General features: G+C 42.7%; 2 protein-coding genes across 4 annotated transcripts in view; both read right to left on the bottom strand.

Moving 5' to 3' along the window:
- The window catches only part of LOC307270103 (FERM, ARHGEF and pleckstrin domain-containing protein 1-like), a 48,937-nt gene extending 28,622 nt beyond the window's left edge, over positions 1-20,315 (bottom strand). For all 3 annotated transcript variants that reach the window (XM_080053263.1, XM_080053264.1, XM_080053265.1), the window contains exons 1-2: positions 20,096-20,315; positions 14,532-14,774 (exon numbers count right to left, since the gene is read on the bottom strand). In XM_080053263.1, coding sequence (XP_079909389.1) covers positions 14,532-14,705 — 174 coding nt within the window. In that variant the 5' untranslated portion in view covers positions 14,706-14,774; positions 20,096-20,315. The remainder of the gene's footprint in view (positions 1-14,531; positions 14,775-20,095) is intronic.
- A 1,439-nt stretch (positions 20,316-21,754) lies between these two features.
- On the bottom strand, positions 21,755-26,241 carry LOC307270010 (PI-PLC X domain-containing protein 1). Its single transcript, XM_080053135.1, has 7 exons — positions 26,013-26,241; positions 25,279-25,415; positions 24,883-25,008; positions 24,582-24,737; positions 24,190-24,302; positions 23,857-23,927; positions 21,755-23,437 (listed from the first exon to the last, which is right to left on the bottom strand). Exons 1-7 carry the CDS (start codon positions 26,113-26,115, stop codon positions 23,196-23,198), a joined length of 948 nt encoding a protein of 315 aa, XP_079909261.1. The 5' UTR covers positions 26,116-26,241; the 3' UTR covers positions 21,755-23,195.
- Between the last annotated feature and the right edge of the window lie 262 nt (positions 26,242-26,503).

Genomic DNA, 26,503 nt, shown 5'->3' with positions numbered 1-26,503 from the left:
TAATAAAACTAACACACACACTAAACAGTGGAGCAAATGCTGCTTACTAAATAAAAGTGGTACTTAAAATGGAACAGTCTGCTCTCATGATATGCTCCCATCTTGGCAACAGTCTCAGTGGAGGAAATTGTCACCCAGCCAAGGGTCAAACACTATATAAATATACATTATATATATATATATAATGTATATATAGGTTTTGCACTTACTGGTAAACGAACAGGGAAAGTTATGGATCTTAATTACGGAGCACGTCGGGGCAAATCTCTTCTACAAGTTCATAGTTTGAGGGATTAAAGGGCCTAAAAATAAGTGGTGTGCATGCGAGTTGAAATTCTCCAGCTGAGCAGAGCAGACTGCGGCCTGCGGAGGTCCCAGGACTGCGGTCCTTTCAGTTCAAATCACAATAACTTCATTCAGCAGTTACCATCAATGAGCCTTTTCTTAGTGGGCCAAAAACACACACTCAGACGCGTCGCACACTGTTCGAGAGTTTGGAGCCTGATTCTCTTATCCAGCAGATGTACTTGCAGGGCTCTCTCTGTTGCATATTATGCATACACTGAAACAGTCATTGGCATGTGTACTCGCATGCAGACGCTCAATTAAGACTTTCATCTTGCCACTCTGGACAGTAAAAAAAGCCACCTGCAAAAAGGCCAAGGTCATGTCCTCAAAATGCAGAGTCCGGTTTCACACACACAGCTGTCCTTCTGGGCCTCACACCGACATGGCTCTTGTCTTTTAAAGATAATTAGAGGGCAGGAAGGTCTAGCAGTGAGCCTCAACAACCCCACCGTCCATCAGTCAACTGTGCTGGAATCTGGCTGTGAGCCTGGCAACCATCACCCAATCACGCGAGCCAAAAGGACAAGCCCTAAGAACAGAAGTCATCAAAATAGCTCCAGACATGGGAAAGGGGAAAAGAAACTAGCACTCCTCTGATTGCACTTCGTCTTTTCAGTGTGTCCTCCTCGCAACAACTCAGTTGCAAAACTCTGTAAGATGCTGATGTTTGTGAAGCAAAATAAACAGTAAGTGAAATAAACAAACCCAAAACAAAAAAGGGTTTCCAGTAAAACATTGAAGCTGCCCCGCAGCTCAGCTGTGGAAACTGCTTCCTCTTTCCGTTTACTTTTCATCAAATGACTCACGCTCCATGCAGCAAACTAAACTCATGATACAAAAGGGTATTTTAGGGGGTTGTGTGCAACTTGCAACCAAAATTAAATGGTCAGTGGGCTGGGTTGAGTGTTTCTGTTCTGTGTTACTGGCAGTAAACAAAGCTGGAGTTGTCAGTGAAAAGAAAAGAAAAGCCCACAAGCTGCTCTACAGATAAGGTGCTGAAAATGTGGTGATTTGGACTTAACACAATGAAACAAATCTCTCAGCAATTTTGCCATTTCTCGGTTGTTGTTTTTTTTCATTGCTGGACTGGCTCCCTCCCTTGTGTGTCTGTGTCCAGACTTAGTTCAGACTTCGTGGCTCTTTGCCTATCGGAGACGCTTGCCAGTGGGCTGTCAGCATGCCTGTCTACTCATAAGACTGTCCCTATGCCAGACCCCACCCTTCACTGTGTAACCCAGCAAAACTATCAGCCTGCACAGACCCCCCCCCCCCCCCCCACCACACACACACACACACACACACACACACACACACACACACACACACACACACACACACACACACACACACACACACACACACACACACACACACACACACACACACACACACACACACACACACACACACACACACACACACACACACACACACACACGCACGCACGCACGCACACACACACACACGCACACGCACGCACGCACGCACGCCTCTCTCCTGCTACAGCGTTAGTGCTTGGCTGAACTGGGATGTGCTTTATCAAAGTAATTGCTCTCTTCTTTTTTACTATCCTGTCCCTTTTTGCCCCTGGAGGCCTATAGCTAAGAAAACCTCCATATATTTCACTTCAAACTCTCTCTTAAGTCTTTATTCTCCACTTTTGTTACTCTGTCTGTGCCAAAAGCGCCCTTTATGTTACACACAAAGACTTAATGAAAATGCATCAATTATAGGATGAAACCCCAGGCAAGTTAGTAGTTAGTATAACAGTCACACCAGTAGTCTTATGTGGGTCCATACAATCTGTATATCACCCTCCAATTCTCTGCTCAGTTTTCCAAGTCCACATTGACATATTTTTCCCATAAATTATTTGGTTTATCTTCTGATATTTTTCTAAGCTCTCCCTTTTTTACTCCGAATCGTGCCTTGCCCTGAAACTCAAGGCCAAGCAAAATATTCTCACCATCTGTCATGGCGTGCCGAACATTTACAGAGAGTCCCAGAAGCAACATTGATGCAAATGACCTGTGAAACCCCCAAATCAGTGCATACAACATTTACAGTTATCCTCGTATACCTTAAAGGTAGGACAGATTACATCTGGCTTTTTTATTAAAGTTTTGAAACAATGCCACTGCTTTGGTCTGGTTTGATCTGGTCCACTGGAAAAAATGTAAATGAAATGAAAACAAAAAGGCATTTTACTGCACTGTGCAGAATTGTGATTATTTATTTTTTAAATAACGTTTCACTCACACCCACACACACACACACACACACACACACACACACACACACACACACACACACACACACACACACACACACACACACACACACACACACACACACACACACACACACACACACACACACACACACACACACACACACACACACACACACACACACACACACACACACACACACACACACACACACACACACACACACACACACACGCAGGAAACAATAGCATAAAGGCTTGAGGCAAATTGGCACGAAGTAAAAAGGGATGTTTGAAAGGTCTGTGGAGTCTTGCACTCTGACTAATGTCAACAGGGATAGAAACCAGATGGGTGAGACTGGTGATAAGAACTCTCCACAGGGGGGGAAGACGGGGGAAGAAAAAAAAACACCTCTAAGCTGTTCAGTTTCTTCTTTCAGTCCCCCCGCTATGGATTCCAACAGGAATCTTTTCAGCACGGCTCTTTTTGTCAGACAGAGGACGGAAAAAGGTGTTGTCTTTAGCATTAACGGATGTTTTAACGGCCACTAACAGATTCCGAAAAATTACCTAGAAAAATAGAAATCCATCTATTTGTAACTGTATTACCACAAAACAAACAGTGGAAACCTCAATGAGACAAAGGAGAGGCTGAAAATAATGGAGATGGTTACGCCCTGATGAGAGCACAAGGGAATCACCTGAACCCTTAACTAAACTGCTGTCTGGCTGTGAGTGTACGTAGGAAACAGTAATTTGAACTGTTTTGATGGTTAACCTTATTGCGAAGCTCCGAAGGTTTCATACAAGATAGTATGATGTGTCCTGCTGATTCACTGCAGGTCAATGGGATAAAAATCAACAGAAAAGACGCAGCGTGAGTTACAGCCGCGTAGCAGCGTGACTTGACGACAGAAATCTTTCTTAGGAAAGAAAGGGCAAGCTGAGTCTTTTATCTACTTCATTTGTCAGTGTGCATGCTATTTTTGGGAGGTTTGTTCCCCAAGGCTCAAAATAATGAGTCTCTGCCATGTTTAATAGCCTATACAGTCACACACAGGGCTATTTTCTGAAAGGGGCCGAGTCTGGTAGTCAATAAACGCTGGTTTAGTAGTGTCATGTTAAAGTAATTGTCAGAGGGCAAGTTCTGCAGCGTTCGACTTGATGGTACTGCTGTTTTTTTTGTTTGTTTTTTGTCACGCTGCCTAAAGCACATCTTGTTGAATGAGGAGACAAATCACAAAGACCCTGAACGCTGTTGTTCTTCGTCCCCCCACTGTGAACTGTATAATGGTTACCCGCAACTATTCAAGCTTATTTTTCAGAAAGAAAATGACAAAGAGTTTTTCTCCTACAGCCTACATGTCCTTGCATATAAAGCATGTTGAATGATGCACTTGAAGTACCACGCCTCCTCAAAACAACACCAAAGGGGATATTCACAAAGCCTGTCGCAAATTACCAGCAGCATTACTACTTTCATTACTACAATTTAATGTGATTCCATTCATATTTTTGACCTAAAAACAGTCTCACTTTATTCAATATCACCCTGGTATGAGGCTGAAGAATGCCCCTGAACAACTTCCCCTCAAGGAAAAAGAGTAAAAAAAAAGAAAAATAGCAGTGAACAGCAGGACAGCTGGGAGAGGCTTCCTCCCTCCTCGACAGTCCACCAATCACAAGCTCTTGCTGGGATTAAGTTAAACGGCTTAACCTACTGCTGGCACGATATCACAAACAGTTCCTCCTCACTGTTAGAAGGGAAAGGACTTAGATTCCACACACATATGCCAAACTGGACTGTTGAATTAACAGCATGTGGGCAAAATACCTGCAAGCATCGTAGGCAGCTACAGCAAGGCACTGTGGGAAATCAAAACTGGCAACACCATGATGGGGGATGATGAAAAATGCCTACAGGCTGCCGTGAGGAAAACAACGGTGTGGGTCTAAGTGTGTGTGGGTGTGTGTGTGTGTGTGTGTGTGTGTGTATGTGCGTTGATGTTCAGCCTCACGGCACACTCGAGGCACAAAATTAAATCAAGCAGATCGCGTATCATTAAAAAGAAATTGGTGTCTCGCGCAGAATGGTGGCAAGTACGTTTGTACTACGCCTCGTGCCATAATGAGGTCTTTAAATCTCGCAACAGGACAGCTTTGTTTCTTCCAAAAAACCTGGAGCAATGTCGAGAAATAGGATGTTAAAATGCAAACCAAACGGCACAAGCTTTTATCTGAAGTGTCTTACACTACCATAGTATACTTTAAGCATGGGGGGCTGCAACAAGATGCCTATCCATGCTTTAGCTTTGAGTGCAGGTTTCTAATATGCCAAAGATCTATTACTTTTAGTCATGGAGGCAGTTAAGGTACTTTTAAAACACTTAGGGTCCGTTTGGAACAATTATGCCAATAAAAGCACTCATTTTCAGTGTTAAAACTCAGTCAAATCTGAATACACAGACATATTAAACATAATTTTAGATTTTGTGTGACTTACATTTTCACAGAAGAATCTCTGGTAGACATTACTTAAAATAACTCCAGCATTTGCCTGAGAATCATAGTGTTTTTAAGATTCCTAAAAGTAATCCAGTAATAGATGTCCGTGCATCAATGGGTAGACAAGAATTGCTAATAGGGAATACGGCAGACTTTACAACTTTATAAATGTTGTGGATATTCATCTGAAGGGCTTTTAGTTCCTCACCCCATTTAACCTCACTGCAACAAAAAAAGGGGCCATGAAAAGCAAGTCACAGATGCCTTAGCTTGGCATGTGTTTATGTTTGCTCAGGCCGTCACTGAAACAGACGATTTACGAGCAAAAATAGGGTGTGGAGACATGACTGTATAATTAAACCAGGCCTGCAGTAAACACATAGAATATGCACAAGCAGGGAATAGCACAGACAAAAATTGTGGATATTGTATCAGTGACATTATAGCATGTCAATCAACGCACACTGACTATGAGAAAAAAGAAAAAAAGATTTCGATCTTTGTAGCCACTCAAATTCCAATGAAATGCTCCCAAACAGCACTGATGATTTAATAGACAACAGCAAGCTCATTTAAACCATTCGGGAGTGAGTAAATAAATCAAAGCCAGCAGAATGGTCACAGTGATTTATTAGGGGAATGCAACACTAGAAAATTCCAAAATAAGGGCTGTAAAGGAACAGTCCATTCATAGGTTTGCAGTGAATAATGTTGTTGGAATGTAAGAGAGGAAAAACAACGAAAGGTGTAGAAAGGTGAAAAACCAAAAACAACTTCCTCCTCCCTAAAATCACATCGTAGGCTACATCCTCTGCTAGCTTCACCAGAGAAACACGCGGCTAGAGACTCAGGAGGGAGACACAGCAGGGGGGAGCATGCCACTGAATTCCACCTTCTGGAAAATGTCCAAGGAAAGAGATTAAGAAGCAGTACTACTTCTTCACCTATTGAAATGAGGAATAACCACACGTGGCGTGCTCCCACACAACAACATCCAAAGGGCTTTAGGAGTGATGTTACAGGGGCCGGGGTTTCCAGATGTGTGACAGAGATTGAGCCAGACAGCTCTACAGCAGCCTTAGAAAAGTTTATTAATGAGTCATGGTGAACACTTATCAAGGGGGGAAAATCTCATTTGGGATGCGGAGGGCTTACACTTGGGGGTTTTAAGCTGCTCGCTATACTCTTAGCATGCTGCCCACTACTACTAATGCATTTCTTTTTCTCATCTAAAGCACTCGTTCCTAACGCTAAGAACAACACGCTCTCATGCTGCTTAATTCCTGGACACATTTCACTCCCCACGCCCAACTGCAGTTAGACAGTAATGCAACTCAAAAAAAGAAAAACTGCCTGAATTGCTCTAATTCCAGTCTCTAAACTGTGTGGGGATCATTTAAAAAGCTGTAAGTCCTCCAACGCAAGCTACCTTTTATCACCTTCGCCAAGGGAACACCCTGATACAAGCAAACTGCTCTCCTCCATCATCGGGCACAGATGTACAGCAGCATAGACGGCTGGAAAGATGATGCCACAAAGCCCCTAATAGCTCTATACATAAAGACCTGTCCAACTCAGGCCAGAGAGAGAATGATACGTGGCTAATTTTAGCCTAGCCCACGGTTACCTTTTGAATGACACTCTTCCCCCTTCACTGCCTAGATTTCTAGTTTCCAGGTGAAAGAAAGAAGTCAAGCCCCATAATGCAGTGGGAGTGATCTGATTAGGGGAAAAACAAATTGTGCAGCCTAGAGGGAACTCTTGCTTCCAACACCGACATGTTTCACAAATAACCTCGACCACCTGAGCCAGATCCGTTTTTTTCCAGGTACAAATTAGTTTTGGCTTTCTTCCAGTGTGTGTAGGAGTGATGATAAAGCTGTCGGCACTTTGGCTATAGCGGCTGATGCTAATTTCCCATTGTGTTTTCAAACAACAACACTGAGGTATCGCCTTGCCGAACTGGAGTAGATGTTGTGATGAAAAAGCAGGGCGATATACTGTATTAATATAGCAAGATAAGATTCAAAGTACCACAGCTGCTTTCAACAACAGGAAATAACTATTTTCCCATCTGTAAGATTGGAATGATGAGACAAACTTTTTTTTAAATAAGACAATTTTTTAAAGGCTACTGCAGGTTCCTTCAAACGTAATAATTTCACGCACTCAAACAACTCATTTTGTTGTTGTGGTTTTGTGTAGCACAGTGAAACAGAGGTACACTGATTAGCCTAAATGGGTCCCAGTACGTCCACAGTTGGCTTGACCTTACTTGGTACCCCATTCACTGCAATAACAAAATGAAAAGCCAGTCTGCAGCCAAGCAGTGCTGACAGTGTTCTGCTCATTCATAGGCTACCGGCGTGCTGCAAGAAAGCTTCTGTGGGAGACGGATGTGTGTCTGTATGCATATTTGTATACTGCAATCTCCTGCTTTCTCTATCGCAGCGAGAGCAATGCCACATCTCTTTTTTTGTCCCCCACAGCTGGGCCATAGTCATTTTGTTCCCACCCCCATCCTGCTGCCTTTCACACACAACAAAAATGTATCTTTCAGTACTTGTCTCTCCATCAGCAATAGTGAAGTCCTTCTTTCACTGAGCAATAATATCTGTCTCCCTCGCCCATTTCCTCCTTCCTAGCTCGGAGGCAGCGCTGTCTGTGGCCCGTCTTTGAACTCAGCACGGCTAAACGCTTCCACGTGGCTCCACGTGCACACACCCACCTTCACAGCAAAGCAACACAACTCATGTCTCTGTTGAAACAGCGTGACAGCAGCAGTGCAGCACATAGAGTCTTCAAGACTTACTCTAACGCATTACATATGGAAGCAATCCCTAACAAGGGATTTCTTTTTTACTTTAACAGTATGATACTCTTTCTTCAATTGCTCCACAGGAAGGTCAAACGTTGGGGTCAGCGACGGAAGGAAAAAGACGGAGGAGAGTAGAAGAAGCTGAGAGGAAAGCAGTCCACAGTCACAAGTCCTACTCTCTGAGGTCTGCGACCACAGGAATCAAGACAGTGAATGCCAATCATTACATAATAAAGCACAGTTCCCTTCTGTACTCAAGCTTCCACATGTTTCTCAAACCTGGGCTTGGGACACCACATTGGGCCCAGTGCTGAAGGGAGGATGATGCATCACCCCCTGTGTATTTAAATGATTAAAAAATAACAATGAATTATTTATTCACGTTCGTTCCTCATTCCAATCTGTGAAAGAATCGCGAAGGAGAGCGGATATGACTGTACATCTGCAAATCTCATCAAATATTTATTTTAATAGAGCAGCAATTAACTGCTCTTAAAGAGTCTCTCTCTGGCACTGCAGGGCAGGTAGTAGCGTGCACACGATCACTCAGTGTACAGTATATACATCCATTGCACATTGGCCTATAAACTCAAATATCCATGTAACACGGTTTAATGTGGCCCTCGAGAGTCCGTGTAAACAGCATCAATATGGGTTTAGTGTGTTAGGGAACTGGACTGAGTAGGGACTGGGGGGATTTCAACACACACACACACACACACACACACACACACACACACACACACACACACACACACACACACACACACACACACACACACACACACACACACACACACACACACACACACACACACACACACACACACACACACACACACACACACACACACACACACACACACACACAGGAGGATGATGAATGGGGCCTTCCAATGATGCTGTTAGTTCTGTAAGCGTTCCAAGGAAGCAGAAAGGAGGAGATTACTGGGGATGGATGGACGGCGAGAGAGTGAGAGAGGAGAAGAAGAGAGGAGAATGACAGTGAGTCATAAACCTGCAGAGAACACAAAGCCGGTGTTAGAGCCTCACCCTGAAAAATGACTACATTTTACTGATGCTTATAACCATCATCTTGGCTCTGCCCACACGTCCAAACCACTGCAGCCTAAGTGCCAGGACTCCTGCCAACTTCAAAAGAGACCAAAGAAGGAACGCAATAATGATGGTTCTCTCTTTTCTCTGCTTCAGGGTACAACACTGCAGTGGAGGACATACAAACTGTCTAGCTGACTCTTGTAAAAAGAAAAAGGAGTATGTTTTTGTAGGTTTCAAAATAACCCTGGACAAAATGTGTAACCGTCTGGTTCCGTGCATACTAATTCTCTAATGGGAGGCCGCATTAGAACTCATTTCCTTTACTCTTGTCGGGGCCAAACAGCCGAGGCCTTAGAGGTGAAAGCACGCAACAATGAGACAGTCATATACCACAAATCTGCCTGAAAGCATTTGAAAAACATGATGCCAACACCCTGCCCTTAAAATGATACATAGATGCATTTCAGATCAAGAGAAACAAAAATGAAATTTCCAATTAAAGAAGAAACTCCATAGCTTTATCTCCCGTTCTCATTCCTTTCATATCTGCTTCCTCCATGTATCATTCACTCCCAAGGTGGCCAACAGCACAAAGGCCCATCCTTTTCCTAGTCGGCGCTAAGCAGCGAGCGTGTGTATGTGTGTGTGTGTGTGTGTGTGTGTGTGTGTGTGTGTGTGTGTGTGTGTGTGTGTGTGTGTGTGTGTGTGTGTGTGTGTGTGTGTGTGTGTGTGTGTGTGTGTGTGTGTGTGTGTGTGTGTGTGTGTGTGTGTGGTTGTGCATAATGTGGCTGGGGACTTGTAGCTCGTTTATCATAGGCCTCGGGGGGGAGAGCCGCTGCTAGTCCATCAAATGATCTTGTCTATCATTGTAATCCTCCTAACCCTCCCTCCCCCTGTAGTCCCGTATCTTCTCCCTCGGCTTTCTTTTAGACAAAAGCAAAATTAAAATGCACAGACACACACACAAGGTCATGACGCACGCAGATCACAAAGCCGCAATCCGATCAAGCAACAAAAAAGCCCCCAGTGATCTTAGTGAAAACGGAAGCTCTCTCACTAACTGTCCAGTCTCTCCTGCTATCAGACTGTATTTAAAGCTGCTGACGTCCACTGAGAAGGTCCATATTGATGTGGAGATATTGGATTGATCTTGCAGGGATTAAGGTCAAGTAAGTGTGCTAGATAAGACAGTGCAAGAAAAATATTGACCGATACAATACCATCGATTGGTGGATGAAAAGAAAAGAAAAATGTATTTTAAAGAGATGACATGCGATGCAAGAGTGAAAGCTCAGTTAAGGCACATACGGCTCCATATGTGCATGGGCTTATAAAGCACCATAAGCATTATGTATTCATCATCTGCACCAATAAGATTTCTAAGTGAGGGCAGGTCCATAGGGGTCAGGCAGACTTGATTAAGCTCAACCGCTCTCAAGGGAATCAGCAGGACCTTGTCATCCTAATGTGGTTCGAGTCACTACTGAAAGTTGAACTATTGTATTTGCCATGTCGGGCATACTACAAGCAGCATGTTGTAGTAGTAGAGAAGAAGACAAATCATGGCTAAATGTTCAAACCACGGTATGTTACAAAAACTCATAGGAATGCAGGATCAAAACACAGCTTGTTTTTGTCCTTGCCATAGAACAAAACATGTCATTTTAAACTCAATATCACATTTTGTTTTGCTCTTCCTTCCTGGCCTCTGTCTGTCAGAAAAGATCAGGTTTCTTTTGTTCTGGTGCAGGTCCACTTAAAAAGATAGGTCTCATGATATTCTATATATGTGCCATTGTAAGCAAAACCCCTAAAAATAAGAGCAGTGTGTTAGTCCGTCTCTCAGTGCTTTCCTACTTCCCTATCATATCTGTAGAACTCTGGAGTAAATTGTATAGCGGTATTCGCTGGGGATTATTTTCTATGGATGATACACATTTGGTGGTCTAGTGAGAAGCTTACAGTTAAATCATTGTTTGAATGCTACTCCTTCCATTCTGAAACAGGTATAGGTCCCAGTAAAGTCGTGCAGTCGCTTTTTATTTATTTTTATTCATTCCCGCCAGAAAAAACAAGATGGTTCCCTATTAAAGAATTCCCTTCAAATCGCAGTGTGACCTTTAGATAAACTGAGATAATGTGGGGCAGGAAGCTTTACTTGGGAGGACAAATCACGCAAAAAAAAGTTACTCTCTGACGTACAAGTAGGCACGGCAGCTTCAACAGATTAAAACAAATCAGATCTGGAAAGGATGCCAAATAGGAGTCAAAAGTTTAAACGTTGTGTCCATCTGTGTATGCTTGCTTGCATTTGTTTGTTGGAAGAAAAAGGGAGGAATATCATGTATCTGGGCTACTTGTGCACAAACAGTACAGTACACTAAAAAGCAAATGCAGGCTCTATGAATTATTTCACAGACACTGAATTTCGCACAGGTGGAACCAACTCAAATGAGTAACGTGCATGCAAATACACATACAAAGAGAACATCCACTACCTTTAATAATTTACCAGGTGGGAGAGAGCCACCATCATATGCTGCTTCCATTGCACATTAATAATGAAGGCTCAGAGTGTGTATGTGCGTAAGTGTGTTGCCATAGCGTCACTAATTCAACGTGTGCACATGTTTAATTAACGTCATGTATAATCCAACAATGTCAATTTCAGGTTACAATAAATCATATGCAAAAAATATTAGCTGTCAATTAGGAAGCTAGTAGAAAGAGAAACTAAACAGCCTATCTTTTTGTCCTTTTTTGTGAGAGGAAAAAGCTGCATTAGATTTGATTTAGTTGTAAGGCTCAGTGCCTCTAAAACCCAGAAGAGACCCGCTAAACACTGCAAGATTTCCTTTTTGATCTAATAGATTCCACATTACCCCTCATGGGAATGGGGCTAGTACAGTCCATTCATGAGTCCGCATTTCAAAACTAAAAGCCTGGAGGCTTGGGCTGATATTATAAACACAAGAACAATATCATAACACAGAATTTGGACCATGAAAAATCAGAGCCTTCAAAGTTCACCACCTGGATACAAGAGATGCAACTTTATTGAAGACCAAAGTTGAACCAGAATGTTTTTCATTCACAAACTGAATTGTATTGGTCCATGCTGTTTATGAAGAGAAGCTTTGCAATGCTTTATTCTCTGTGGGGAACCAATTGACATAACAAGCCTCTTCTATGCGATGGTATCATCATACCAGACGAGACTGCAACAGGAAAACAAAGGGTCAAATCCAATGTGAACAGCTACATGCCCTTAGGGATGCACGGTACTGGAACAATACAGACCTGATTAAGTGGATTGTGTTTGTTTGTGGCCCCCTTAAACACTGTAATACTTTTCTGCTTTGCTCTACAAATGTGCTACAATGGGCCAACATTTATGCTTAAAGCTTGTGCTGAAACCCCTCCCTACCTGCATGTGCATTCTTACGTTTAACAAAAAGGACAAGTAAGGCTTAAACACAATGTTTTAATTGCACAAAAATGCTTTCCTGAGCCCCAAAATAAGTTCAAACATGCACCATCTACAATACGAAGCTAAAGTAAACGTAAGAAGAGTACCACAAAACCTGAGAGTTAATAAAAAGCCTTCTGGAGATGCATTGCTTCTGTTCAGCAACCCACCATGGCTGAGGTTTTAAGATAACAGGCCTGGTTAATGAGTAACCCCTTCCACTTCACCTCCCGATCGAGTGCCCACGTTAGCGTAAGCTGCTGCGAGCTTATCTACCAATTCACACGTTGGGCAACACCCACTGCACAAATACACTGGGAGGCATTATAACAGGGAAAAGATGGATGAGGTGAATCAAGCCCAAAAAGACAATGCCATCTCCTTTCTTTCACTGATGGTTTGATAAACACAGAAAACAACTATCATTGATTTGGATGATTCACTACATTCCTCTTTGGAATTGTTCTTCCGTATCCACTTCTCTCTTCACCATTATTCCCAGTCAAGTCCTCTTATGAAAACCGCCAAACAATCTCAACCTATTAGTATTTTGTGGTCACGCAGCGTTGTGCTCTGCTGTGGTCTGAATAGAGAAGTCTAAAGATGTTCCACAGAGATAGGACATTTAATTTGTACCTGTGCGCGTGTGTGTGTGTGTGTGTGTGTGTGTGTGTGTGTGTGTGTGTGCAAGATTGAGGATAGAAAAAAGACAGGGTGGTGGGAGTAAAACATGCTGCTGTCTGCTGCTGCTTCTGCGTTGTGGAGAACCACAAGCACGGTGTTGTAACATCAGTTTGAGATGACAGTAATTTATGTTTTGGGGGGAAATGCAAAAAAAATAAAAAAGCCCCCCCCACACACACACACACACAGATCCTCAGGCACGGACACACTAACAACCGCATACATTCTTGGCATTTTCGCAAGAGCCAATTACGGCTCCCCGAACTGGCAGCTCTGGATGTTTTACAAGCCAGCTGAGACAGTGACTCGCTGGAATCTTTCTTAATTATCATCACAAAAACTCCCCAAATCCTAAGCCGATAATACAGAGGAGGCCATGCATGCAAGCAGAGGCTCTGTGAGCTTGTGGGCGGACATTAATTGAGAAATTCCAGACTCCTCCCACTCAGAGATGACATACCAAAGCGCCACAGCGGCGATGTCATTAAAGCTGCTTTCTGTGCAGCCTCTCAGAGGACCCCTTTCTCTAAACAGCAATAGGAAGCCAGACTCGCTTACATGCAAGCGCACGCTCCACACTGTGGCTCACACACAAAATCACAATGATTCAAAACACATGCAAATACTTTAGATGCCTGACCAGGGAGAATACTGGCTACAACGTTCAAACAACATACAGTTAGGAAGGTTTGTGACAGAGTAAATGAGAAAACGGGAGCAGCAACATAATGATGGGAGGACAGATTGAGACTAGAAATGGAAATAAAGTAAGAAGAGTGACAGGGAGAGGACGAGCTATTATAAGCATACAATTTTAGCACCAGCTGCCTTGGTGGGAGACCTGTCAGCGGTAAATCAGCGCCCAGAAAAAGCAGAGACTGGGATACAGCGAGAGAATAACTGACAGTGAGCGATTGAAAAGCTGCTGTGTGTGTGTGTGTGTGTGTGTGTCCACGAGGCAGGATCATTCAGAGGTATGTAGGTGTGGTGTGCTCAGACAGGAAACTGTCGCCTATCCCACTTCCTGTGTATCAGCGGGAAAAGCGGAGACACGAGATAAGCCTCAAGGTAAATGGAATATATTGAGCCCTCCTCTTCCTCGCAGCGAGTGGACGGAATGTGAACATAACAGAGGGGGAAAAATCCATGAATGTCCCCAATGATAAGACACATTTGCTGAGTTTGAATGCACCTCTTTTGCCATATGACGGATGGGGACAGGTTTAAGCAGAACATATAGTATGTGTTCACCATGCAAATCTCTCAAAGAGAACTTGAGGGGAAAAACACAAGGGGTTAAGACCAAGTGTGATAACTTATCTGGCTTGTAAGGACTGCAGAAATGCCACCTCTAGGCTAGTTGATGTCTGCAATCGCTGGACAACACATAAGCAGAATCCGACACACACGTTACTCACCGATATCTGGAAGACTTCCTGTGTGTCATCGAGCATTTGGACCCTGATGGAGACTAGGCGTCCCGGGGGCTGGACAGGAGGACGCAGGCCAGGCTCCAGGGTGGACACTCCAAAACTCTCCGGAGCGCCAAGCCTCTGTCCGGCTGTAGACGGCCTGTCTGCTGGCTCCACCATGGCGACAGACGCTACGGTTACGGTTGGGGCTCACACCGAGCTGCTCGCAACAGGCACCTCTGTTAACGTCTGGAGGAGAAAAAGGAAAGTATAGCTTTAGGGAGTTTTTTTTCACTCTCAAAGTGTAGGGTTGAAGTTTGTGTCTTTTTTAATGGGATTCGAGTCAGAAAAAGCCGACAATTTTCTGGGGTATTTTTGGCTACTTTAAACACACAGTACTTGTCATATGTTACACCAGAAGGATCAGGCATTTCCGCCCAACAACTAAGCTTCTCCATATTTTGAATCGTAATAGTACACTTAATATAGTAGTAGTAGACACAATTCTGTGTGTTGGTGAATTCATAAGCACATTCTTTTTCTATTTTTTCCATAGGATAAGTCGCATTCTGAGGGAGAACAGGCCAAATGAGATGCACCATTAACCCTCGCTCAGAACATGAAGGTCTTAAATGTGGAGAAAAACAAGTTGTTTGTCTGCCTCAGAGGGAAACTTTGTGCTTAATTAGTTCAAGAAATGTCTGAAGACTCTCTCTCGGGGTCTAGGTTAAATTGGCCCTTGCACAATTAAAAAAAAACACCAGACATTTAGTCAGTGAGTTTTTCAGCGTTCGTTTTATTTACACTGGTTAGGACGATTAAAGGAGCATTTCTAACCACAGACACTAGAACAAGCCCGACCCCGTACAGCATGACAGCTGAACGTAAAAGACAGACATGTCTCACACTTTTGCCAGACGTGCACTTAATCCAGCTGCAGCACATGTATGTATGTATGTATGCAGGTGGGATTTACTCGATAGTTTCCTACCGAGCAAACACTGAGCTCTGTCTAAGACCAGTTCAGACTTGAATCAAAAGCCTCACAAGTAGGGCAGATGAGATACGGTCTGAGAATACACAAAGAGACACTCACTGGACCCCCCTCCTCCTTTCCCCTTCTTTCAAACACACACAAACTTTTCAGCGCCCCCCTCCACCTCCATCCCCAATCCCAGCCCTTGATAAACCTCAACCTCAGACAATACATATGCTCTCAGACGGTTGATGACATCACAGGCGAGGAATGTTTTGGAAGACAGTCACACACAAACACAGTGGATTTTTATGTGCCTCTGAGTGCACGGGGTCGAGTATGGTACAATGAAAATCAAACATCCCTTTTTTTCCTGTGCTTTCTCCGAGGTGCTGTAAAACGCATTTCGTCTCGCCCGGAGCCATTACATCACTATTACATGTCGTCGATAAATCAAAAAGCCATTAGGGACCTTTAGAGCTATGTATTGATTAGCAGGTCGTTACAACTTTCTTTGTAGTCACTGGTTCAAAACCCCCCTCCTGTCCTGTCTTCTCCTCAGCAGCCAACACTTTTTGTTTAAGAAAAAACACACTGCAAAGTTAGAGCAAGGCCTCAATCCACATTGATCAACTTTTTTCTACTAGGCAGCAACACCGTGCCTCTGCATAAACAGACAGGTGTAAATATTTAGGGACAAAGGGTTGTGTGGTGCTGCAGACATTGAACAGGGATGACCCTCCATCAAACCCTACGTGATAGCTGTATAAGCATCCTTCAGCAAACCTTTCCACCACGTCAAAAATACACAGTATGTCATCGGGTTGATTGGGCTGTCCGATTCCAACGCCTCCCTGCCAAATCTGGAGAATAAAACTGCTGTATAATTTGCAGTCTTTTTTTTTGGTCAACTGTCCTATAATCCAGTGAGTGCTGGTCACTGTTCTCTGCTAAAGCTTAGATACGAGGTGCAGTGTTACTATGGTGAAGCATCTGTGCACCTTCAGAGCAGAAAGAAGAAATAATCGAATCAAGAAATCAATCTGCAACGACTAAGATAACTAATTTGATTATCCAATGCAAGCGGTTTGCTGCTTTGCGCTGTATTATATCATTAAGTGAACCAATTTTTTGATTTTGGACTGTGACTCAGACAAAAAAAAGCTAGTTAAAAAAGTAGCATGGGAAGATTTGATTATTTTCCAGCTATTTTAATCAGCGAATCAAAAAATAACCATAATAATTGTTAGTTTCAGCCCTACTGCAGAGCCTTAAGTCTTCCAAAGGCCAGAGAAAAGGCCAACGCAGAGGCCCCGGACATGGCACACAGCCAGTGAATGCCTAAGAGCTCCAGGGAAGCTGCTCTTTAGCTGACCTCTGACCTCAGTGTGAAAGTTGCCTTCTTCCTGCACCAATTACAGAATACATATACAGTACATACAGAAACACATTAGCAATAATGTGTAGCCTATTTGTAATTCAACTCGAAAGAAAACTTTTTATTTTGTTCTTCTTTCACCTAATCGAGCATTTTCTTTAAAAAATGTGAGCACAATTGTTGTACTAATCCCTCCACCTGCACACACACAAACTCTCTGACAAAAGATGAAACTTGAAACTGGAGACGAGCCAAGGAAGTGACCAGACAATAAAAAGAGACCTGACATTCAGGTTACTCATTACACCTGTGGGAACGCTTGGTTGTTCTTGTGTGCTACTCCCCCCCCCCCTCCAAATGCACTGAAATGAACGCATAGCTCAGTTGCTAATTAGCATTCCGGTATTGGCCTGCTTCAGAGAGGGCCGAGACTGAAATACAAAATATTTCCACAACTTTATTCCTTAACACTCACTCAATAAGGATCACCTCTTTGTCTCTCCTTACAAAAAAAACAACAGTCAACTTCGGGGGCCAGTTTAAAGCTCTACCTAATCGTTCGCTAACAAGCAGGTGTCAATTACCCTGATAAACATCAGGGGGTCACATTCTGCAGAGACGGCGGGCCAGGTTTGTTGCACAAACTCATCAACAGGTTACATTTATGGGCAGTTTTTTAAGCTCCAAACACACAAGAGCAGCTGTACTCAGGGAGTACTTTTCCACAGGTAAACATGAAAAGGAAACCAAAAAGGCCCTTCCCTAGAGCTGCAATGGCATCAAAACACCACACAGCAACTTCCACAACTCTTTTAATGAGGTTGCCCTCATTTATAAAATCAGAAATGTGCACTGGATTGATTGAAGAACTTTGAGTATAACACTTTCGGTGTTAATTATTGTGTTATTTTGGATCAATTTCAAGAAGTTTCATCATCTCCTTAGCAGGGGCTGGGGATTATAAACAGGGTTGGTGGAGCAAGAGAGGAATACAGAGTGAGCTGGAAACACAGGCACAAAGGAAGCCACTGTGGGAGCTTCCAGCAATCGGGGGCTTTAACTCGGAGGGACGGAGGCAGGCCTCTCGACCAGCCTTTGAACTGGTGTTAGCTGAAAGATTCCCAGGAGTTGGCGAGAGGGAAGCCAGGCTATGGGAATCGGATGTGAGTGTGTGTCTGTGTGTGTGAATCTACAGGGATGGCTTAATGGTTCACTGGCATTAAGCACTCACAAATCTGCTTTCAATCCCTTTGTTGTCAAGAATTAATAATCAAGACGTTTCATAGTTAAGTGAAAACAATCTGTTTTGTAATCTAGGTTAAAGTATTCACATGGAGGTTGCATAATAGCCAGCATTTGCCAGCTATAAAACAGGTCTAAAAAATCGACACTTTGATAGACTGGTTTTCAATAGCAACATGAGATAAAATCATGTTTGCACAGAAGAAAAAAAGTGCCAAGATTACAGATTCAAGTCATGTTACATACGGAAAGGTTGCTTTAAAAGAGGATGAAAGGTACCAAGCTGAAACTAACGAAAAAGGGATATGATGGGCATACTGTGTGACATTTGACTGTTATGATTTGTTTTGGTAGCAGAGATTAAGCACTGTTACTTACTGTTTTTGTTTTCTTTCAAATCTATTGAACATTGTCTCGATCTATAGTCTAGTCTAGTGAAAATAAAACACAAGAAAGCAGAGGGGTATCTTCAGGAATATGTGGATCGTGTGGATTAATGATTTACCAAAAAGGAAAATGTTGTCAGATCAAGAATGAAAGTCAATCACAAAGGCAGTATACCCATTGCCTGATTGTGTTACTCATTGCCATTTTTACAAACAAGAAGATCAGTGTTAAATACTGACTGTACAGTCTTGTCTGAGCTGAAAAATGACACCCAGAGGCGTCCAATTTACAGCCTTACAAGCGCAGGTTGAGGGCAATATAAAGGCCACAACGCAGCAGGTTTACACCTCCTTGGCAGATCAATGGCTTGCGCTTGGTACCAGGTTTTATCAAGGTGACACCATGCACCCGCCAAGCCATTAAGCTGCTCCACTGCCCTCAGGAGACTTCCTATTGTGAGATTGTGCGTGTGTGTGTGTGTGTGTGTGTGTGAGAGAGAGGGAAGGAAAGAGCATAACACCAATTCTCATGGCATTGTGGGTGTGATATTGATCTTGAAAGTGATTGGGCGACGTATAATGATTAGATTTCTACCGGAGCACCCATGAAAGCACTAGCCAAATGTATTGTAGACAATGCCCATGGTGTGTTCTGCTTCCTCAATGACCCTGCACTCTGACCTCACCAGAAAAAGGCGGCTGCAAAAAAGGAGCCTGTGTCCCTCCCCTTGTGAGATCAATAAAGAAAGGGGATTTGTTTGGCAGCTGATGTTGTCACCTCATGGGTGCCATATGTACATTCTCCAGGGAGGGGGGGACAACATCAAGGACCTAGGGAGGAGCGATATAGTGCATTCAACATGCATGCACACAGAAGCTTTTGTCGAAGTGAAATAAAACAGACACACCCCTTTATAAAGCACAATTAAAGGTGCACACACACATTAGAGAACAGTTGGCATGAGTGCAAGGCAAACCTACAGGATGTAGGTTAGCAGAGTAATCCTTTAGGCCAGGCAGGGTAAAGATGTCAGTAGGCTAAGACAACCCCTATAACCCTCAAGAGAAAGGGGTTGGACACAGTGTGTGTTCAATATTAATGTGCATGAGGGGACGTTTTGTCTCGCCTATTGTAAGGTTATGTCAATGGGAAGGCAGCAGGGGGATAATGGTTACAACAACAAAAATCCACTAAAGCATCACTTTAAGTAGGCTACATGCCTACATAAAACTAGACGCAGCACAAAATATTAACTATTAGACAAAGGTTGTAGTAGGCGGTGTGTAAATGTTTGAGGATATCCTTGTCTATCATTAAGCTTAGGCTACAGTAAGAAGAAGCTCTGCTGGACCTCCTAAAGCTCTCAGCCGATTAGGAAAATGAACAGGCTGGTTGCAGTCGCAAATACTTAAGATATCCGGCTCATCAATCATGAGGCACTGTTGCCTTAAGAAGCATAAGCCACAAACTGGAAAACATATGCATTAAAAGACAGTCAAACAATAAATATGCACTAGTTATAAAGGGAGACGCAGCAGAGGCTACGTGTAACCTCGCTCCATAATCCGGATAGCATGATTTCCTTACCCCCTCTCTTTCTTCAGGATCCACAGATTGTCCGTCTGTAAAGAGCGTTTTCTTTTTATTACCACCGCGGTTGGTAAATCCCACAGTGCTGCGCTGAGGCCGGGTTCGGATCGATAAATCCTGTCCACCTCGTAGCTGAACCGCTCCCTCTCCACTCAGGTGGGACGTGGTTTCTGTGTGGTAGCCATTGGGACAAATGTGTATGGGGGAGAACCGTGCGTGGAGCTTTCTACTGGAACAATACAGATCAGGACACCGCCTCCAGCACGGGCTCCCCGGCACTAGTGATAGGCGGAGGGAAAGTGCGAGCATACAGCCAGTGCAGATAAACAGCGCCACCCCATGGGGGTTTGGGGAATTGACTGTGTGGAGGCTGGATTGAAGGATTTATAGATCTATTTGTCTATGAACTATAGGCCTACATTAAACAGTAGCCTATAATATGAGTAAGATAAATGGCCATCGATCATTTGCTTTAATAAACAAAGCTTTTTAATTGAATGCAATGAGTTGTATTCCCTTTATCTAGAACTAACGTTATTGTAAAGGATCAGAACAACAAAAGGTTTCAATCTTCTTGATTTTTGTTGTCTGTAAGATACGCTGGATACATATAGGCCTACTGAGATACATTGAAGTTAACAATTAGTCTACTTGAAGTTGGCTAAATATTAAGTAGGCTATTTCCATAGAAGGCTACTTTTATTTCTACTTTACTACTGGTAGGCTACGTTTGAACCCCTAACATTTATTTTGGAGCTTCAATTTACTTTGTATAGGCCTATTGATACTGTACATGCACAACTAAAAAGGAAAATGTTACCATGTCAATATATGGAGCTTTGTATTAAAGTAGAAAAAAGAACTTGGCCAGTACGGGGATCGAACCCGCGACCTTGGCGTTATTAGCACCACGCTCTAACCAGCTGAGCTAACCGGCCATGTTTTCCCGCTTTGAAAAAATCATTTATCAAGACAAAATATAGCTACTTGAGCTAACAGCCAAGAGAGTGTAACTACTTACGCTACACTATACAAAAATAACTTTTAAAATGTATTTTCTTGCCATAGCAATGTCCGTTCATAGAGAGAGAGAGAGAGAGAGAGAGAGAGAGAGAGAGAGAGAGAGAGAGAGAGAGAGAGAGAGAGAGAGAGAGAGAGAGAGAGAGACTGCTAACTTTGAATTATTAGCACCATGCTCCCTATGCCATGCTCTCCCACCAACAAACCTAACCGGCCACGAGATCTCCAGCTAGAAACATTAATTTGCTGAATATGGCTGTATTATTTTTTCGGTTAAAGCATCCGTATCCTAGATTGCTTTTGACAACACCTTTAAGTCCGTGTTACACAACTTACGTTACCTTTAAGGCATTTTGTGCACAATGTACAAATAGAAGAAATTGCAGTAAATGCACGTTTCTCTCTCTCTCTCACACACACACACACACCGACTAAAATGGCAGCGTTGGCTTATGATTACTGATATAATTGAACATGTAGGCCTATAGATGTGAAAATATATATATATATCACCGTGATTATCACATGATTCTTTAATATGAATAGCGCATATTCCAAAAAAACAACATCTTATCAATTCAAGTCGAGTCAGCTTTATTGTCAATATCTGCAATATGTGCCAGACAAACAGTCAGAGGAATCGAAAATACATGTCTTCCCAACCAAATAAGTACAAAAGGATAAAACGAGATAAGAAGGTAATAAGTTAGTAATATAGCCTACAATAAATCCTAAATGTTGCAAAAAATACCAAACGGTATAGAAAAGTAAACAATTTAAATGTGCAATATGAAAAACATTATTTACTATATGTGAATTGCACATGTTCAAAGTCCAGAGTTCTCGAGGGCAGAGGGTAAGGGGTTTCAAACATGGTTTCAAAGTCCAAAGTTCTTGGAGGCAGAGGGGAGAGAGTTGAGCTTCCTGACAGCCTGGTGGAGCCAGCTTGGAGGCTCCCGTGCGGTCTCCCACATGGCAGGAGGCTGAAGAGGCTGTGTGAGGGGTGGCTGGGATCCCCCACAATGCTGGTTGCTTTGTGGGAGAGGCGGGTACCGTATGTACAGGAGCGAAGGGGAGTGGGACACAGATGATGATTGATTAGCTCCGCCCACCTACCTTCTTCCGCTCAAATAAAATTTTCCCTTCAGTAGTCAGTCTGGGGCTGCGGTGTATTCATGTGTTCGAGCTCAGGAAAATGTCTTTCCGTCCAATCAGCGAACAGAGCGAGTGGCTGAGAACGATGACGTCAAAGTCGCGCGCCAGTTTCAGTTGAATGCTGCGTTCCTTTATAGTCGGAACTCGGAAATTTCTGACTTGGTAGTTCCGAGTTCCGACCTGTCTGTGTTCCAGTGCATCTGCTCGGGAAAGTATGGACGCCTACAACCTTTCTCATCCAAATAAATAAACGTTAGGCTCTAGCAAGTTACCGTTGCCAGCTACCGGTAGATCCATAGACTACAATATGTAGTCAGAAGCCGGCTCATGACATATGTCACGACCAAACGTTATGCGATTGGTTGGCTGATCCAGAGTGGCACTGGGCAGATCCAATAGTTTTAAACTTCAACAGACACCCGCCTCCAAGTGAGTGAACGTTTGCCAATAGGGCAGTTCCAGACCTTGTGTACAAATTAAATGAAGTACGATGGTCTGGTTGGACCAGGCTAGATTGATTATGCAGTTGAACAAAATAAGAAGGTGTGTACACAATGTAACAAATTCAGTTTAGAAAGTCAAATACTGATCCAACATTACAAAACATGTAAAAAAAGGTATATATATAAAGTGAAGACCCAAGAAAAAAATTAGACATATTCTCGTGTCGCAGTCAATTTTACAATGTCGGACTGAAACCGTCACATTTAGGGTTAGCAGTTGGAGATATTGGGGGACGAGATCAGCAAATAAAGCCGGTGAAATAACTAAAGGAAGTCCCCCGCTCGGAATATTGCATTAACTCTTTTTTAAATTAAAGATTCACAATGGCGTTTGCGGTTTTTAACGTGGTCATGCATGACATTTAGCCTACGTGATAAGGGCATACAGTTGTTTATATTTACTTAACAACCAGTCCATTTTACCTGCAAAAAGAAATGTAGTTGAGGCTGATCACTAGCGAGCAGAAGTGACTGGCGCCCACAAAGTCACAGCAGAGGACGTTGACCCCGCCAGACGCCCGCAGCCCCGGCCGCTGCTCGCTCGCCCAGCGCAACAGCAGAGAGAGAGACCTCATCGTCATCTTCCTCATGTTCTGGAAGGGATGCAGGAGGACGTATGGAACATCTTCAGTCAGGTTCAGACCGCTGACGTAAAACCCAGCTAGAAAAGACAGCGGTCAGTGAAGCAAAAGTCCGTGAAGGATGAAAGAAAGCATGAAAAAGCCTCTGCTGTTAAAGGTACAGTGGTGTATTACTAGTGTATTTTGGCATCACTTAGTGGTGAAAGTTTTAGATTGCAAGGAACTTTTCAAGTGATTATACCCTCGTTAGAACATACTTGTGAATGCTATATTATATTTCTACCTGTTCTAAAAAATGGCAATTCCCTTTACACACTGCACCCTTTAATTAACAAATCTGTCAAATTAAACCTACCTGCAGTTGCAAAAATACTAACGTGCAAGTTCATTTTTGGCCACTTTTTTATTTTCTTAAAGTTAATAAAAATATCTATAATGTTATGCTGTAATATTGCTACTTTTATTTAAGAAAGGGATTTGAATACTTATAATTGTGTACCTGGTCTTCCTCGGTGCTTCTGCTCCTCCAGGTAGGCTATCACTTTCTTAGGGTCTGGGCTGTCGGCATACCTGAGAAAAGACAGTGTAAAGATTAATTTGTAATTGAGCCCAGCAGCCGGAACGTTTCAAATGCGTGTGTCCATCTGGCAATGGCTCTTGTGGCCTCACCAGGGGAAAATGTCAGTCCAATTGTTATAATTTAAGTAAATATTATTATAACTTTTATAATTATTATTGCTGCAATGATCAAGGGACAAAAACCTTGCTTTTTAATGTTCTTATACTTGTATAATTAGGATGTAACAATTAAGGATGTTGATTTCGATTTTACCAGTAAGGTATTCCCTTCCACAGCTCGGGGTGCTGCAGCACCATCTGCTGGTCATCATATGAAACTACAAGCTGCTGACATCTGGACCAACAGGAGCGCAAAGTGGGAGTTTCCTGCATAGAAACACATGCAAACAAGTATTACATATCTGAAAAACTAGACATGCCAATGGAATGACTGTAAATAGAGAAAAATGCTCAGAAAAATTTCCAAAAGCCTAAAAAGACATATTCAAATGTCTTGTTTTGTCCAAACGACAGCTCAAAGATTACATTTCGCCATCATTTGAAACAGAAAAACAACACATTTTAGAGGTTTTAACCAGCAAATGTTTGATCAATGATAAATTGATTGATTAGTTTATAACAATCCACCGTCTCTCCTTTAGTTACCTGCGAGGAGCAGAGTTTGTTGCCGAAAAACGTGATAATGAACTCCACAAGATGGACGTGATCTATGTCGGTCAGCGACTCAAAATGTGAGCAAGAGATGATTACGATCTCTTTGGGATGAGCGTCCAACCAGGCAGCAAGTTCATACAGAGCCTCCTGCGCGCGCGCACGCACACACACACACACACACACACACAAAGTCTTATTTTGGATTCAGTATCTTCTTAGTAACTGCTGGGCTATTCCCTGTTTCTATGGTTCAATGTAAATCCTGTGTGTGTATCTGTGTGTGTGTGTTTACCTTGACAGTCGTCAGTGTGTAGATCCCGTGGGCGAACAGTAACTCGCCGACTCCAGTTGGCTTCCTGGCGATCCGCAGATCCAAGAAACGAATACCAAGATCACACTGATCGCTGAGGACTGATTGCTGTCCACACACAGAGAAGAGAAAGAGGATGTGTATTCATCAGCCTAGATGGTTAAATGGGTAACAATTAACTGCAATTGGTAAAAACTCCAGTGTAAGTTGATAGACAATTAATCAAGTAATTTTATAACAGATTTACCATTTAGTAATTATTTAACTGCTTCTAGGCTACCAAATGTACATATATTTGCTGTTTTTAAAGCCTAATATGACAGAAAACTGAATTTGAATTCAATGACTTCTAAGATTTATTTAAGAAACCCTCCCTACCTGTGTGGTGGCCCAGCGGGAGATGCAGGGTCGAGTCCAGCAGGGAAACAGCCTGTCAATCACCCTGAGGAGGCAGGGCTCTGACCTCAGGACGGGAGAGGACACATCCAGACAGAAAGACATGCTGTCATGGCTCCCTGTGACAAAGTATTCAGATCCTTCACTATAGTAAAACTACCAAACTGTAAAAATACTCTGGTACAACTAACATTCCTGCAAGGAAAAAGCTTAAGTAAAAGTGTATAATCAGGAAAATGTAGGCCTACTTGTAGTATTAAAAGTAAAGTACTCAATGCAGAAAACCTGACTATTTACATTATTATTGCTCAACATTAATGTTTAAGAAGAATTTGTATCTGGATCAGGTGGATTTAGTAGCTATATGACTGAAATATATTTTCTTTTCTTTAATAGATTAATCTATTTTCTATCCATATAAATGAGAAAATTATTGTTAGTTTTTTTTAAACTAATTAAAAGGAAAGTCAGAAAATCCTTGCATTTCAGAATCTTGAACCATGTAATCTTGTGCACATTTGCAAAAACACTAAACAAAGATTGTAAGCCTACAGTTGGAGGGGCAGTCAGATAATCTCTATCCATGTAGCCTACATTTGGCCATTGTATGCACACAAATAAAGATAGGAACCATACAGAAGCTATATCTAGGTTTCTGGTTTGATTTGAGCCGATTTTCCCATAAAGAGCCCAGATTACTGGCCCTTGTGACCCACCGGGTATCGCGAGGTTCCACAGTGGGATATCCAGCAGCTCTGCGGGAAGACGGGACATCCAGTTCGGGTTCCGTCCGAGCTGCTGCCGCTCCTCCAGCGCCATCTTCTTCACCTGAAAAATGTATTTAGCTGTTCCATATACAACCAAACTGTTTCCATTAGAAAGTTTGTCATGCTCCTTTTCCTTGTTTTACAATTCATACAACGTTTGTTTCATGGACGGTTTGTTTCCAAAGTCTTCCGGATAGTACAAACAAGCTGACACTTCCTGTAAGGACCTTCAAAATAAAACCGGATAACTAAAGACACGGCAGTATTATTTTCAAAATAAAACCTACACAGTTATAATAATCTACTGCTGCAATTAAATATATATATATATATATGTGGGCTAAATTGTAGCTCTCACATTTAATATTAAGGCGAGACACTTCAGGTGAATGGGGTGACATTTTTTACTTATAAATACCATGCTTACAATGACCAATTAC

This window comes from Ammodytes marinus (genome assembly GCF_949987685.1).
Source record: "Ammodytes marinus genome assembly, chromosome: 24".
Lineage (NCBI taxonomy): Eukaryota > Metazoa > Chordata > Actinopteri > Uranoscopiformes > Ammodytidae > Ammodytes > Ammodytes marinus.
Note: the sequence above shows the minus strand (reverse complement) of the source record. Positions and strands in the feature narration are given on the sequence as shown.

Excerpts from the sequence above, each read along its gene's own strand:
- LOC307270010 (XM_080053135.1), bottom strand. The coding sequence starts at position 26,115 with ATGGCGCTGGAGGAGCGGCAGCAGCTCGGACGGAACCCGAACTGGATG. Across the intron at positions 24,738-24,882 it reads ACACACTGACGACTGTCAAG|GAGGCTCTGTATGAACTTGC; the intron begins GTAAACACACAC and ends GCGCGCGCGCAG. Across the intron at positions 23,438-23,856 it reads GAAGCACCGAGGAAGACCAG|CTGGGTTTTACGTCAGCGGT; the intron begins GTACACAATTAT and ends TGTCTTTTCTAG.